Source organism: Stegastes partitus, unplaced genomic scaffold (genome assembly GCF_000690725.1).
Source record: "Stegastes partitus isolate 25-593 unplaced genomic scaffold, Stegastes_partitus-1.0.2 Scaffold362, whole genome shotgun sequence".
Taxonomy (NCBI): Eukaryota; Metazoa; Chordata; class Actinopteri; family Pomacentridae; genus Stegastes; species Stegastes partitus.
Window position 1 is genome coordinate 465,637 of NW_007578093.1, and position 14,785 is coordinate 480,421.

Sequence of the window (14,785 nt, forward strand, 5' to 3'; positions counted from 1 at the left end):
TAAGAATATATCTGTGATTAATTGGCAAAACTCCAGCCGATGATGAGTATTTTGAAAATGGCTATAATGGGCCAGCCGATAAATAGGTCGGGCCTTAGTTCTCATATGGCAAAGTCAGACAGCCAATCTTATCCCAGCTTGGCAGATACAACATTATGGGTCATAGACCCAAAAAATAAAAAATCAGTAACACTTTAAATGTTCAGTCCAGGTAGAATGTTTTCACGGCTTCACCATCAAACTGCCCTTCCAACAGGCAACTCTTCAGAGCCAGACTCCTTGGACAAAAACAATCATTCTATCTTGGAGAACACAGAGGCTGCTGACCTGTGCTCGTGTGACTTCAGTGTTTTAACATGTTGGTTTGGATCCAAAACACTAATTATACAAGTCTGGTGGCTCCGAGGAGAGAGATATGAAAGTTTGGTTTTGTCTAACAGCAAGGTAGAGTGGTGAAAATATTTTAATGTAATGTTCTTTTAAATGAATATTGCTTTTCTTATTTTGGAGCTGGGCTCTGTTTTGGTGGCCTAAACATGTTTCTGCAGTTGTTTCATTACGTTCCATGCTAAACCTCCTGTCTGCTTCTCCAAACTAGGAGCATGTCATCCTCTACTGACCGTCGATGTGTAGCTCATACTGTTAAGAAATATCCCTTTAAAAGAGAAGCAGAGAGTCTGACACCAAATAACTCATATGATGGCATTAGTGAGGGTATCTGGTAGTTCTTCTACTAACTTCTGCCTCTGAAGTTGGGAAACTTCAAATTAAAGTTGTTATAGTTCCCACAGTCTCTGGTGGAGGGTACCTGAATCAAACTGGACCTGAATGCTGACACAATGTCCTGTTTTTAGAAGAAGAAAAAAAAATCCAAGAAAAATGAATTTCCCATTACGGAAGCACTCTTTGTCCAATTCAGAGTTCACAGAAACATGGGAGACTGGTGAATAACTGGTTACCTGTTACTCGGGTTACATGAACTTCAACTCACCAGAATAACCAGAGTCTTTCTCTGAGCTGCAGCGGGAAGTCCTTCTGCTGGAATCCTCTCTGTCTTTAGTGCCACGAATTGCCAGAAGAGTCGTACTGTTGCTCTTGTCTTTAGCATTCTTGCTGGAATTAGCACAAGGACTGCGCTCGCTCAAGCCAGGTTCTTCCTTCGGCATACTGCAACCTAATAAGAAGATATGTGACATTTAGACTGTCTCCAAATGCCAAATAATACCAGGAAAAAAAAACTAAAAACATAAAGTTTAGCTTTCATGTGTGAGGCCTGAGAGAGACGAGTGACTCGACTGCACCCTGAATGACATCCCTGGCATGCCAGGACGGGACACAGCCCCTCATGGGGACACAGCCCCTCATGGGGACACAGCCCCTCATGGGGACACAGCCCCTCCTGGCTCTTGGTAGGACTCTCTTCGATGGTGGGCCGTCTGTAATTTGCCTCAGTCCTCATTGGATTGTGCATTTGCTTGCACAGCAGCTTTGTACCGTATCAGCAGTATTTCCAGTGTTGTTCACTGTGTGAATCCACAGAAGCACAGGCCCAGTTGCTTTTGGGGTTGGAATTTAATCTGCATAGCATCTATTCACAGCCCACAGCTACACTCAGGTTCATATTTTTAGTAATTAAGTCTTAACTCCAGGGGCACAAGTATATATTGTACCGAGTATGTATTTGAAAAGCAAAGGGTGACCAAAGACAGTCCCAAACTCTACTTTTATACGTACATTTTGTTGTAGACCTTAGAAAATATGAAGCAAAAACCCTGAACAAGTCAACAGGCAGCTTTCTAGTCTGTGTGTCCACATCTCACAGCCACATGAACATTATTCTGCTTTGAGGCCACAGAGACATCCACCAATCTGTTTACACCAATAAGATGCTGGCATTCAAGGGAACAGGAGGAAATATGTTCAGCTTTGTACAGGACTGTGGAGTTAAGCACCAGTCAGCGCTCCACATAAAGACACGATCATGGATTAAACTGCTAAAAACTCATTTGGACAAATCAAAGTTACATATTTAGAAGTGGTTCCTTTACACTATTGCTTCTTCCAGAATGAGCACAACTCCAGAGTCCTGGCTGGAGTCTTGTCCCATCCAGGCAGCCATCCAGTGCATGTTGGGGCATGTTGTCTGCGGCATCGTGCTGTTAAAACCGACTTCTTAGATGACAAACGGTGAAGATGTGGACATTCAGGGACGCCCCTCGCTGACACGACAGCTTCCTGCATGCCAACGGCCCGTTCTCGTCTTTCTCTTGTCATCTGTGGCTTCATGTTGTTTGAATGAAACTGCTTCTTAAGGTTGCCGTTTGTTGTCACCAGTCTAAGTACTGGTAGTAGCACTAGTCTGTGCACCGCTCACGCTGTCTGATCACGGTGCTTCAGTAGGCTGAGGGTTCAATGAACTCAGTGGTCGTGAATTTGTCAAAAACTTCTGGAGTGCAATCAGCAAAGTTTAAACCCCAAGACTTACATTTTGGACTTTTTTTCTCAGTCAGAGAAGAACGTTTGCCTGCTGCATCTGTTTGTGAAGAACATTTGACCAAAAACAAACTTCTAAATGTATCTGTCATCGTGACACGTAACCGATTAGAGAAACGAAGAGAGGCTGACAAAGGGGGAAAGCTGAATGTCGGCTGATCCCAGAGCTGCTGCTTGTGGATCCAGAGACGAGCTGCAGAAGGGTTTCGGCTGCCTTGTGTCCTCCAGGAGGACCTGAGCTCATCACTGTTCCTGCTGGTCAAAGTTCAAACCCCAAAACAGCTGGGACGTTCTCAGCTCTAAGAGATCCTCCTCCAGCCGGCCACAGAGCAGGAGGTGGGAGGACCAGGCCTGCTCTCCACATCAGCTCTCTGACCTGGAGCACCTCGTGGCATTATCGTGGACAAAACCTCTGACCCAGCCTTTCCTTGAAATGTCCCACCATCCTGGAAGAACTTAAAACGCACCGTTCTACTAAATGGACTGGGCTCAGCTTTGGAGCTGCTGCTGATAGTTGGGGCGGCAGAGGTTCCCTGAAGGCAGCAGAGGTTCCCTGAGGTTCCGTGAAGGCAGCAGAGGTTCCCTGAGGTTCCGTGAAGGCAGCAGAGGTTCCGTGAAGGCAGCAGAGGTTCCCTGAAGGCAGCACATCTGAGCGGAACCAACTGTTACATAACTTTAAGTTCAGCCCTCTGACACACTTCCTCCCACTGCTCGTCAACACACAAAGAAAACACGGCATCCACAGCGGTCGACATCGTTCACAGCCCGACAACCGCGTGAAGACAAAGTCATTAAAGAGCAGAAAAAACACGACTTCTGTAAATATCCGGTCTGCTGCAGAGCTTTAAAATGTGTTCCCTCCATCTCTGTGCCGCTCACCCTGACCAGCAGCAACTTGTCCTGACTGATGTCCGTCGGAGCTTCAGCTCGGACGGATTATTTCGGACATTTTATTATTTAATAGAGTGACAGCGCCGCGGACACAGCGTCCGTCAAGTTAGCCAAACGAACACATCCAGCGGATTTCAAAATAAAACCCACAATTAAAAAACATTTTAAAAAAAAATATTGCCTTTCTAAATAACATGATGTGCTGCAGCAAGACTTGGCCCAATCCAGAGTCACTGCATTGGTTTTGTATTCTTAGACCAGTACCTACCGGTGTGGTTGTTCAGGAGTACCGACTGCGACGCCTTTGTTCTGAAAGCCAGACGGCTGGTTGTAGCTAGCTTAACTGATGTGCCGATTAAATAAAGTGAGAAAACACAATCCGTATCGACACCGATGTGCTGGATCCTGTGTGCAGCAACGAGGCAGACCTGAAGGAGCCCACCGGCAGCACCATTGGGTCTGCTTCACAACCGTCCCGACCGGACCGGCGGCCGCCTGCTGGAACACCGACCAGACACAATAAAGACTCGAGCTCAGCGTCCATTGGTGCATGAGCCAACTACGACAGCCAATCAGCTGTTAGTGCACGTGTTGCAGCGAGACAGCGGTGATTCAGGGACACCGAGGAGTGCGGAAAACAAAGAGGTTCAGCACTCAGTGTCCTCCTCATAAGCCACGACTAGGATTTGCATTGAATAGTGTTTCTGCAAACATGACAGCTGCACAAGAACTGGAGCTAATCAGAAACACATGTACAAGAAATCATTTGTGTAAACAATGGAATTAAAGCTTGAAAACAATTGAGAGCTCATCTTATTAGGGCAGGTGTAGGACACACATCCCACAGTACAGAAATGACAGCTGCACATGTGCATTAGCTTCTTTATGTTACTTGAGAAATGCCTGATGTGAAGTTATGCTGTAGCAGCTTCTGCTTGGGAAAAGGAATGGCCAGAGATGCAGATGTGCAGTCAGAAGGTGGTTCTGCTCTATAGCATTGTGATCTGCAGCCACAGCCTGCTGGACTTGTAGCAGAATTTGCATACATCTGTGCAAAATAAACAGCCAAATCTCAACATTCTGCAGCAGACACTTTATTTTTACATTAAAACTTCCTCATATCATTTGATAGACAGCCCACAACCTTTCCACAAATGACAAAACAAGGACACAATTCAAATATTTTCTAAATTGGCTGCAAGATAAGATCATAAAACAGGTGTGCAACTAAGTTGGCTAAATCACATGCATGCAAAATGCATGGCATTCATGCCTGGAATCAAATCTCTCACTTCTTCCTCACCCATTTACATGGTAGCTCCTCAGGATCCATGGCCAGGAACATAATGCCTTGGCCAGAGGGTTGGACCACAAGGAGTCAAGGCCTTGTTTGATACGGTGCGTACATTGAAGCAGAGGTGCATAATTAAGCTCCTTCCAGTCAACTTTGTCATGTGCATACACCCAGCAGACCAGGGGCGTTCTTCAGACCCGGGTGTCTACTGACATGCAAGGTCTCTGGGGAGGAGAATTTACTAAAAGTAGCACAGGTCTCTTGAGTATGGGCCTTGGCTGCAGCGCTGGCTAGAATGTGCATGACCCTCAGCAGAGTAGTCTCACTGAAAAACACAAAGCATGCAGATGTCAAACTGACAGGCAAGACGAATGGTCACCAAGAAACATAAAAATAAAATAAAAACACATGTAAGCAGCAACACTTTGTGCATAAAGTGCAAAATGCATCCAGCTGCACACCTGCCGGCATGGATGCTGGAGGCCAGACACCAGGCAGCCTCCCCCTCTGCTGTCGGAGGCTCCTGCAGGACTTGGCGAGCCAGGCAGAGGGCCGCTCCAGCCAGCTGTGCTGGCAAAAACACCACGCACTGGCCCTCCAGGAGAGACAGCTCCAGCAGATACCGAGCCATCCACACCACCTAGTGACACACACGACAGGTGGGATGACATGCTAAGCCTTAGTGGAAGTGGAGGGAAAAAAAGTGGACAAAAAGAGTGTAGATCTACCATCGCACTGCAGCGAGCGATGGAGGCAAAGAGAAGAAGGAAATGCAATGGGGGGCAGTAGGACAGATCAAACTTAAGCCCATAGAGGACTTTACGCTCCATCCGCAGCAGCTGATGCTTTGTGTAGGTGTGATCCATCAAGTAGCAGAGCTCTGACACCTGGAAGAAAAACCACAAACAAATCAGGAAAATCCATCTTTTCTTTCAAGAGAAGATGATCCCACTCAATTAAAAAGGTACCAACTATTAATGCCACAAGCTTTAGAGCTGCCAGTTGATAGCCAGCCATAAAAAACAAACAAAAAAAAGTCCACCAAAAAAGCAATTATGGATTATTTAGAAATGTTAGCACACTTAGCTATATAGTACATGAGGGCTGAGCCAGTGTACCTCAGGGAGATGACTCTCTTCCTTCTTTGCTGCAAGGAAGAGGCAAACCATGCCGAGGAGCTGGAGGTTGGCTGTGGTCACCTTGATCTGTCGCAGGGAGTAGTTGAGGAGGTGTATGGCAAGATAGAGAGTCTCTTCTTGGAAATGCATCATCTCCTGGCAGGAAATAAATGGAATGTTTATCACAGAGACTGGAGAAAAATACCCCGACCCTCAGGTTAAGTTTACAGGAATAGTTTTGGTAAATAAGCTAATACACCTGGCAGATTTAGTTAGGATGATCAACACTACTCGAATAGCAATGATGCATGCAAGTTAAAGCTAGCCAACACTTAGATTAGCTTGTAGTTTGGACAGGACAGGCAGTCACAGCAGCTGGCCAAGAAACAGTAAGGTACATGACCCCTTCTAAGACCTTGGGTTTTACAAGTTGGTTTTGTAACCACAAGTCATGTGTTATTTCATAAGTTTTACAGGTGCTGGCTAGTGGTCCTTGCTGCTTTGGCTGTATAGTACATCCATAGTTGGTAGGTATAGAACAACCTAATGTTACTTTAGGGTACTGAAAGTAGTTGACTCTTGCACCGAGCCGAAACTAAACTACTACACTTATATTAAGTCCGTTTATGAGTGTGGGGAAAGCTAAAAGTTTCAAAGGGAGAGATTCACATGCATGTGGCCGGACCGGCTACCGAAACAGGAAAACTTGGATTACAAATCCCACAGAAAGCCCACATGTGACTTCAGTGTCTGATGAGGAAGCATTACTTCATACTAACTTTATGTTCCAAATCTAGCACACTGCACCTTTAAGAAAAAAGAACCATTTCATTTAAAAGGGACACTCACGTGAACTTGAATGATCCAGTCCACGAGGATGGCTCGAGTGGCATCAGTGAAATTCCGGGGGAGGTCAGCGTTGGGAAAAGAGTTCCGAGTTTGACTTTTCTACAGGGCAAAACCAGAAAACAGGAGGCTGCTAAAAAAGAACAACCACCAAGAGCTACGCTGCAATTGTAAGAATACGACACTTTCTAGGTCGCCTCTCTTGTCTGTGATTAATGGTGAGGTCCGTGTATTTTAGGGACAGTGATAACTCAGATTGAGACACAAAGCAGTTTAGTGACCATTGTTGATGTCTCACCATCATGTCTAAGAACATCTCCCAGGCATACATCCGGTCCAATGTGAGCCCCAGTTTCTCCAGTGCAATCTCTACTTCATGCCGCAGCAAGCTGGGAACTAAGGCCTGTAAGCTGTGCAGACCCTTCAGGCCATGAGGGTAAAGGAGCACAGGCTCCTCCACACACCCATCTGCCATACAGGCTGGTAAAGGAGCCAAGAAGAAATGACAAAATAACTGGTCACTAACAAAGTTATCTCCAATTTACATGAGCACTGACGACTTATTTTGTCACTGACTAAAAACGTCTCATCTTTCCAACACAAAACATGTTTCATTGCATTATTTTCCATCAACTATCGACTTAAGAGCAAAAGTGATTCTCCATTATATACTGCATTTATTTGAGACAGAAAAATGCTTGATTCCACTACCTGCTGAGCACATCCCACTGTCTTCATGAAAGCCCATGATGATGCTTTCACTGGTTGTTAGCCTCCTTTCCTGCAAACAATGCCTCAAACATCAGAACAAAGTGTGCCCAGATCATTGTTATGATCACGACAGAAAAAGTGTAGCAGATGCACCAAATCAAGCTTCTGTTTCTACAAAAGAAAAGTTGTGTTTGTGGGCTACCTAAGTGTGAAATGCATTTGCGTGTTTCCCCATGGGGACAAATAAACGTCGATCTATCCTTCAAATTCTGACAGTATTCCTTTAACCACTTGGACATTGCCTCGAAAAAGTAGTAACACAAAAACAAAAAGACACTGAAGCAGGTTTCGGGTGAAGGTAAGAAGCAGGACAGAAGCCATACCCATCTGCATTCTGGTTCCGTTTTGACCATGGCCATCCTGGGCTCGTCTGCTTCCACCGCCTGCCAGCGATCTACAGGCCCGCAGGCATTAGCCCATGTTCTTAATGGGGCTCGTCTCTCATCCGCCTGGTGGGAAAACAGAGCATCTTTGCCCAGACACTTAGGCAATTCTGAATATTTAAAAAGCGTGCCGCCCCATTTCTAATCAGCACAACTGAGGGAAAAGGTCTGTTGCCTTCATTGGTGTTGCAAGTGGCTGCTGTATTGTCCTCATGGCTATCAGCTGACAAGAAGGCCTGAGAGCTCATTCATTTCAGTAGTGGTTCACTGATGGCCACCAAGATTCTGCTCTAAACACTGCAATCAAGCACCTGGCATCATGGCAGCTGAATGCAATTACTGTCCTGACAATACAAACAAATGGTACACCCCTCTAAGTGAAGCCATCAAATGAGAAAAATCCTTGAAACTGTTAGAATACACAAACCAATGCATTACCTGTGATTGGTGAAAAGCAGTTTGTTTGTTCTATTTGCCCCATCAGATTGCTCAATAAACCCCCTTTGCCACCAGCTCATTTAGAAAATTACTGAAAAACTCATTAAGAGTGGAGGTAGAAAAGGCCTGTGTTCTGTAACAGCACCTGATTTACAGATTTTATTATATTTGGTTGATGTTGGCACACCGAGCAAACGCCCACCTTCTTGTGTAAGTCCAGCAGGGGCTTGGAGTCGCAGAACCCAGTCCTGGCCATGGTCACAGCCGGAGGAGTTCCCGTATCGGCCGCTGCAGCTACTTATCCACGGAGGTCGGCGGAGGCCTGGAGCAGAGAGAGGAGCCATGCTGCCTGGAGGGCGCTAATAAAGGCAGCTGGGGCCACGCTGATTGGGGCGGGCACAGCGTTGTCAAGGTGGAACTACCGGGCAACACTCAAAAAACACATAAACTAACCGAGTTCTGCACAACAAGACAAAGGACAGTAAGTTTTAAACAATGTTTTATGCTGAAATTCAGTTTTATGGGCTGATGGTGAAACCGTTTGTGTGACTCGGTAAGAAAAAAGCTCTGTGCAGTTGTGGCCTGTTGTTAAATAGCTTCTGAAAGTTCATACGACTAACTGCAAATTAACGTTAAAAATGAGCTTTCAGTTTTGAAAGGTAGATTTTTGTCGACCTCCACTTGTGTTTAAAGGAGAGACAATAATGATGCTTTCAGTGAGAACAGTGTTGTGACTCAATGTCAGAATTAAAGCTATTACCAGAGTTTTCACAATACTACAATAAAAACAACAACAACCCTAAGTTATTAAATAAACTGCTAACATACTTTTCTGGGAAACCTAGACTGTTTCAAAGACTTTTGGACAGTTCCTAAAATGTCATTTTGTGAAATAAAAAAAAAAAAACAACAAAATCTTTTCATTTAAATGTGTTTCTGGCCTACAACTGCCCAGTTTAGGAATTTTACACAATAACAAAAGCTATCTGCCTGAAAAACATACACCAGTCATCTACACTTTAATGTGGAATTGCAAAATAGAAAGTCATCTAATCTCCTCATTTGATCAAAGACATGCATTGCAATCTGGTGTAAAACATAATGCATGAAAAAAGACTCAAGAGATTTATTCAGTAAAAATGTTTACTGGCACATTATAGTTGCAAATGTTATAAGCTACCGTACTGTAGCAGGTGTCACCCGTTACATTGGAAAGTCTTGCAAAAGGGGGCTGGAAATGTCTACCAGGACAATGTCCTCCCCTTAAAGATTGCTTTTTTTTTCATTGCCCTCTGAGCCTCAACTAACAGCAACAAGCAAATAAAACTGTTACAGCAGCCTCAGGTGTGACATTCCTGACTGTTGTTCACATTCAAATATACAGAGAAGCAAGGTAACCATAGTAAAGCTGCAAATCAAATACTACGAAGCTGCAGGCCTCCCCTTCTACTAATGCTGCATTCACCAAGCTTTTTTTGGTATTTACACAATAATGAAGAGGCACTTGTTGTGCCTGTGTATGCCTACAGGAGAGGTCAGGGGTATTCACTTGCATGTTTAGCTGTGAAGCATTGCTTAAAGCGTGGCCAGCAGCGAGGTTCAGTGTATGGCTTCACAACCAATATCAAAAAAGTCCAGCAGCACCCCCTTATGGCCATGATAGCAATGAAGGCAAATCCACAGTGGAGTCCATCAGTGCAATGGTTCTGATGTCCGGCCCTGCCGTTTCCAAAGCAGGACGCTAGGCTAGAGTATGATGGCTGTGCCTGAGCCAGTGAGAAGAGGTGCTGGAGTTGTGAACTGTAAATCAAAGCCATTTGATCACATCATCATCTGCAGGAACTGGGCTCATCATGTTGTCGATGCTGAAAGTCAAAGACCTGCTGCTGTTCTGTGTCCATCACTCTCACACGTCTGGCAGCCACTCTGTCACTCACACAACTCAAAAGAAAAGCAAACCAGGATGGTGAATGAGGGACATCCCAAAGAATGCTGATGTATGTGTTCGCAGAACCCTTTAAACACCACTTTAACCTGTGCTCTGCAGAGAAGGGTAGGAAACGGTACTGGACGGCAGTTTACTTATTGTCAGCAGTACGGAGCAGATCAAGGAGAGCTCTTCACACACTGAGGTGAAATATTTCCTGGAAAACAGCCGAACCACTTTCAAATAATCTCAAATTTAATTTGGTTTTAAAATGCAATTTAAGCATACAGTTTTAGGACAAGTCTAGTTAATTGTTTTCTTTAGCAATGGTACGCTACACCGTGAATTCAGTTTTTGATGTGCCAAACCGATACGGTAATAAAGCAGAGCTGAAGTTAACGGTCTGTTCAGAGTTACGTCAGCTACAGTCTCAGATAAATAAGCAATCGTCAGCTGGAATCCAGTTGAAATGAAGAACTTAAAAGAAAGCAGTTTAAAAAACTTTTAATATATATATTTTATATAATGCTTAATTAAACAAGATAATGTGTCTTCCAAAATTTGTGAAATAGATGGACAAAAAAGGAGAAAAATCCACAAACAAAAACAAAACAAGGACATACAAGATGGTTGTGATGTTCCTTTAGTGAAGCTCAAAGAGCAAACCAGCATCTCTTCCAGCACTAAGGGTAACAACATGCTGTCCAGGGCTTCTCTCAATCATGTGCCGTCATGACTCAAAGTATGCAGGTTTCATGTCCACTTAACAATACAGACGATGTTCTGATTGGTTCCTCCTCTCTGCAGGCTGATGGTTGGTCAAACAGCTCATGCAGCATTTAGTTGATTGTAAACCTGCAGACTGTTGCTCCAGACATAAAACTACGTAGATTTAAATGCTTTGACACAGCATCAAAGAAAACACAAACCAAAGACTCAAAACATCAAATGTGGAATCATATGAAGTGTTAAATGTCCAACAAGTCAGTCAATTTTTGGCCTCTTACCAACGACTGAACTCATTCTTTAAATATGGGGACATTCAAAAGGGCATTTTACAAATATCTCAAAACTTCAACTCCTATTACAAACAGAAAACAAACAGACGATTGGTGCCCAACTCTTCAGCTGGGGAGTGAGAGGACAGCGTCTGGCTGTGTGCGTCTTTGTTGGTCTCTCTAGACAGGTTGGGGAAACCGTGGTCGTTTGCCTAGTCCCTGTTCTCGTCTTTCCTTCTGTCCTTATGGTCTTGAACACATAGTGCGACTGGCCTCGATGAAAACTTACCTACACTTCCAACCAGCTACTAGTTGGTCAGTCAGTCTGGATACAGCAACCTGGACTCTAAGAGCCTGACTGCGGCGTCCCTTCAAGTTAAATTAATGCAGCTTTTAAAGCAAAGGATAGCCATGCATGAGATCCCAGTTTCTAACCCTAACAAAGTCAATTTTGCGGCAAGCTGGTCACGGCACTCATAAATGACGCGCCTGTTCCCTTTAAACAAAAGCCATTGAGTGTGCTGTGTAGTGTCCTCTCATGTTGATATTCCAGCAAATGTTCAGAGGTGGAAAACATGTACAGAAACAGACACACATGGATGGCTGAGAATCAAAATGGCTGTTCATACATTCTCCTGCACTCGATGCACACGCGCACACGTTCACACATCCGCCCGTCCATTCACACAAACACACGTGCAGTGCAAACACAGTAATGGCAACCCTCCCCTCTTCCTCATTTCCCCCCTCTGAAGGAAAATCACACACTTGATTTGTAACAGCAAGTTCCAGAAAGAGCACTTGTTAAAAAAAAAAAGAAAAAAAAAAGAAAGAAATCACAAAAAAAAAGCAGAAATATGGCTTTACATTTAAAACCGTAACAACTGATGAAATAAAAATTTGTTTCTTTTCCAAATCTTTTCCATTTTCCTAATTGTGATTATACTTTTTCCAAATCTATCAAGTATGTTTATGTATATATGCAGTCTATGCATGGGTTGGTGTGTGTGTGTGTGTGTGTGTGTGTGTGTGTGTGTTAGCCTGTGTGTGAAGCATGGGTACAGCTGGTAAAGAGGTGGTACTTGCTGGCATAACCTGGTTTTCAAAGTGTCAAGGCTTTGATGTGGTGCCCAGTGTAGTGCAGCAAAGGTCCTGCAGGGAAGCCTACTGCCAGCCCTGAGAGGACGTTCAGAGACAAAGCTGCCAGTCTGTCCACACAGACCTGCTGAGGTCAGTCATTCACGGTCCGTGTGTTCATGTCTACTCTATGATCCGTGTCTTGTCTGATTTGCCAGTATATGTGTGCGTGTGCGTTAAAGACAGAATGAAAATGTGTCTTGTGCCACTTTTTGTTTGTGTCGTTCAGATTCCCCAGCAGTGCCAGTGTGTATGTGGGATTGTGATCGTGTGTCAGCCTGCCTGCTTGCTCAACACTCTGAGGAATCATTCCCGTATGCTGGCTGAGTAGGAGAACTGAGGGAAGTGAGTACGCTGATCTGAATCCTCTGCATCTAAACTGTCATCTGGGGTACACAGAGAGGGAGAGAACAAAACACACACAAGTTGAAAACAGACATGAAAGCTCGTAGCTTCTCAGAAAAAAAATAATGGAGCTAAACATAAACAAAAGCTGCTTGGGTCTACTTACACTTGTCTGGAGGAGTTATTGTGATAGTTTGTGCTGTGAACTCATCGTCAAAGTAACGCGTATCTGTCTCCGATGTTACCTGGGGCTTGAAGGGAGGAACAAGCTGAGGGGAGGAACAAAGTCACTCATTTCATGTCCAGAACGTCTTGTTTCAGATGTCACATTGTGCGCTTTACCTCAGTGCCTTACTTTTTTGTCAGTAACATCCTGCCAGTTGATGGAGGTGAAGAACTTGTGGGTCATCACTTCTTTGGCATCGTCTGGTCCACCTCCAAGCCTGTAAACACCAGAGAAACACTGTGATCCCCACCCACGTTCCAGCTACAAATCACTGCCAAAACGCTGTCATTAGAAATGTTCAACAAACACTTCTGTTGTGTTGTTCTCCTCGGACTTGTATTTACCAATTTCTGGACAAATTTCTTCTTCATTTCCTGACTACTTAAAGGTGGACGTGTTCGCAACCCTGCAGGCAGTGCTCAATGTGCTAATATTAGCAGTTCTTCGACTATTACCAGAAGCACAGGCGCTTGACCGCAACAACAATCAATTATGTCGCTGTTTATGGCCATTACCCTGAACCAAAACTAATCAAGAAGGAACATGGGCTTCAATAACATGGTTACTTATTTTAGAGTTCAATACTTGGTGCCCCTGAGCACAGTGGAAGATTCAGAAAACTAAGAGTACCGGTGCAAGGAAGTACATGTTGTCTTAAGCTGCACTGTACATCTTTAGGAGATTCATGCGTTCGAGCACATTCAGAAGCCAGTCCTGGACTAGATGGCACCCCCCAGGCCAACACAACTCAGGTCCACGATAACTGTCACTATATACTGCATAGAGGACGACATAATCTCTGCACCAAATGGGCACTACATATATACTTGTGGTTGGTGGCGATCACTGGATGGTTGAAAATGTGTTCACTCCTTGTTTCTTTGATATTCGTGCACCACAAACACACGCACTCCATCGGTCTCCCATCTGATTATCATGCATTGTTTGTTTCTTCATAGCAATTTTATTCGTCCGTTTGCATGTGGCAAATTAACTTTGCATGTTTCTGAAGTGTTAACTTCATTCAGATGCATATACTCCAGTAGTTGACTCACTGTAATAATAACCTGCCGATATGTTGCCGTTATGATGTGTTTGGTTATGTGACTCTCCAGTCACACGGGGGGAATGCTGCGGGATTCTGACATTGAATAAATGACAAAACTGGAAACTATGATGTTTAGACTTATGCACAAACAAATGATGAAAGTGGAAAATGGTGATGTATAAACTGAGTTCATATATACACTGAACAGTCCTGTGTAAACCACAACCCAATGAAAACACCCGTAGAATACAGTAGTTGAAACTAATAGGCTCTCTCTCTGTACGCTGTGTGAGGTGATGTAAAGGTCGTGATGACTGAGATGGTCGAGCAAGTGTAAGCAGCAAATGTCTCGAAAGTCAGAGAACTGGGAGGAGAAGAAGACGAGAAAACCCTGGGTGTGATTTTTAATTTATTTTTTTTTTAAAAGGAGGCAGTGGTCCGCCCCTACAGCTCCCCTAGCTGAGCAGGCACATAGACTGTATAAAAGATTGACGTAGCAACCGGCCCTGAAAAATGAAGCCAACCCGGAAGTGTCAAAAACCTGCAATATCACTACATCCACTAGCTGCTGGCTCCAAAAAGCCCTTCATAAACTTGAATTGGAAAAGAAGTGATGACAGATCACGAAACACCGCATTCCTACAGCTCAGGATTTTTTTTCTTATTAGTTTTCATGTTCAAATCCAGAGATCAGGTGGCCAATCTGAAAATAAATCAAAATTTTTAAAAAATCGTCAAAATGTTGCGGGGCAAAGGGAGTGGCTGGCTTGATTGACAGTCAGCAGCGACGATACAGACGAAGCGAGCAGAAGACGGTAAATGTGGGCGGGCAGAGAGGGCCCGCCTCTCAATCCGTCTGACCAATCGCTG

At 44.3% G+C, this 14,785-nt stretch overlaps 3 protein-coding genes across 8 annotated transcripts in view; all 3 read right to left on the reverse strand.

Moving 5' to 3' along the window:
• Positions 1–3,897, reverse strand: part of LOC103359266 (CLOCK-interacting pacemaker-like) — an 8,908-nt gene extending 5,011 nt beyond the window's left edge. For 3 of the 4 annotated variants that reach the window (XR_520300.1, XM_008284513.1, XM_008284511.1), the window contains exons 1-2: positions 3,653–3,897; positions 992–1,174 (exon numbers count right to left, since the gene is read on the reverse strand). Coding sequence is in view for 3 of the 4 variants with exons in the window: in XM_008284513.1 (XP_008282735.1) it covers positions 992–1,166 (175 nt within the window). In the remaining variant the exon portion in view is untranslated. Of the gene's footprint in view, positions 1–991; positions 1,175–1,734; positions 1,912–3,652 lie in introns of those variants that run through there. The other variant, XM_008284512.1, reaches the window with a different exon arrangement.
• A 568-nt stretch (positions 3,898–4,465) lies between these two features.
• Positions 4,466–7,819, reverse strand: ccnp (cyclin P). Its single transcript, XM_008284515.1, has 8 exons — positions 7,737–7,819; positions 7,351–7,423; positions 6,941–7,122; positions 6,646–6,744; positions 5,797–5,952; positions 5,407–5,565; positions 5,140–5,318; positions 4,466–5,003 (listed from the first exon to the last, which is right to left on the reverse strand). The coding sequence occupies exons 1-8, from the start codon at positions 7,770–7,772 to the stop codon at positions 4,835–4,837; spliced, it is 1,053 nt and encodes a 350-aa protein (XP_008282737.1). The 5' UTR covers positions 7,773–7,819; the 3' UTR covers positions 4,466–4,834.
• Positions 7,820–9,359: 1,540 nt separating this feature from the next.
• Positions 9,360–14,785, reverse strand: part of akt2 (v-akt murine thymoma viral oncogene homolog 2) — an 18,793-nt gene continuing 13,367 nt past the window's right edge. For all 3 annotated transcript variants that reach the window (XM_008284520.1, XM_008284519.1, XM_008284518.1), the window contains 3 exons: positions 12,997–13,084; positions 12,808–12,910; positions 9,360–12,682 (listed from right to left, as the gene is read on the reverse strand). In XM_008284520.1, the coding sequence (XP_008282742.1) occupies positions 12,603–12,682; positions 12,808–12,910; positions 12,997–13,084 (271 nt within the window). In that variant the 3' untranslated portion in view covers positions 9,360–12,602. The remainder of the gene's footprint in view (positions 12,683–12,807; positions 12,911–12,996; positions 13,085–14,785) is intronic.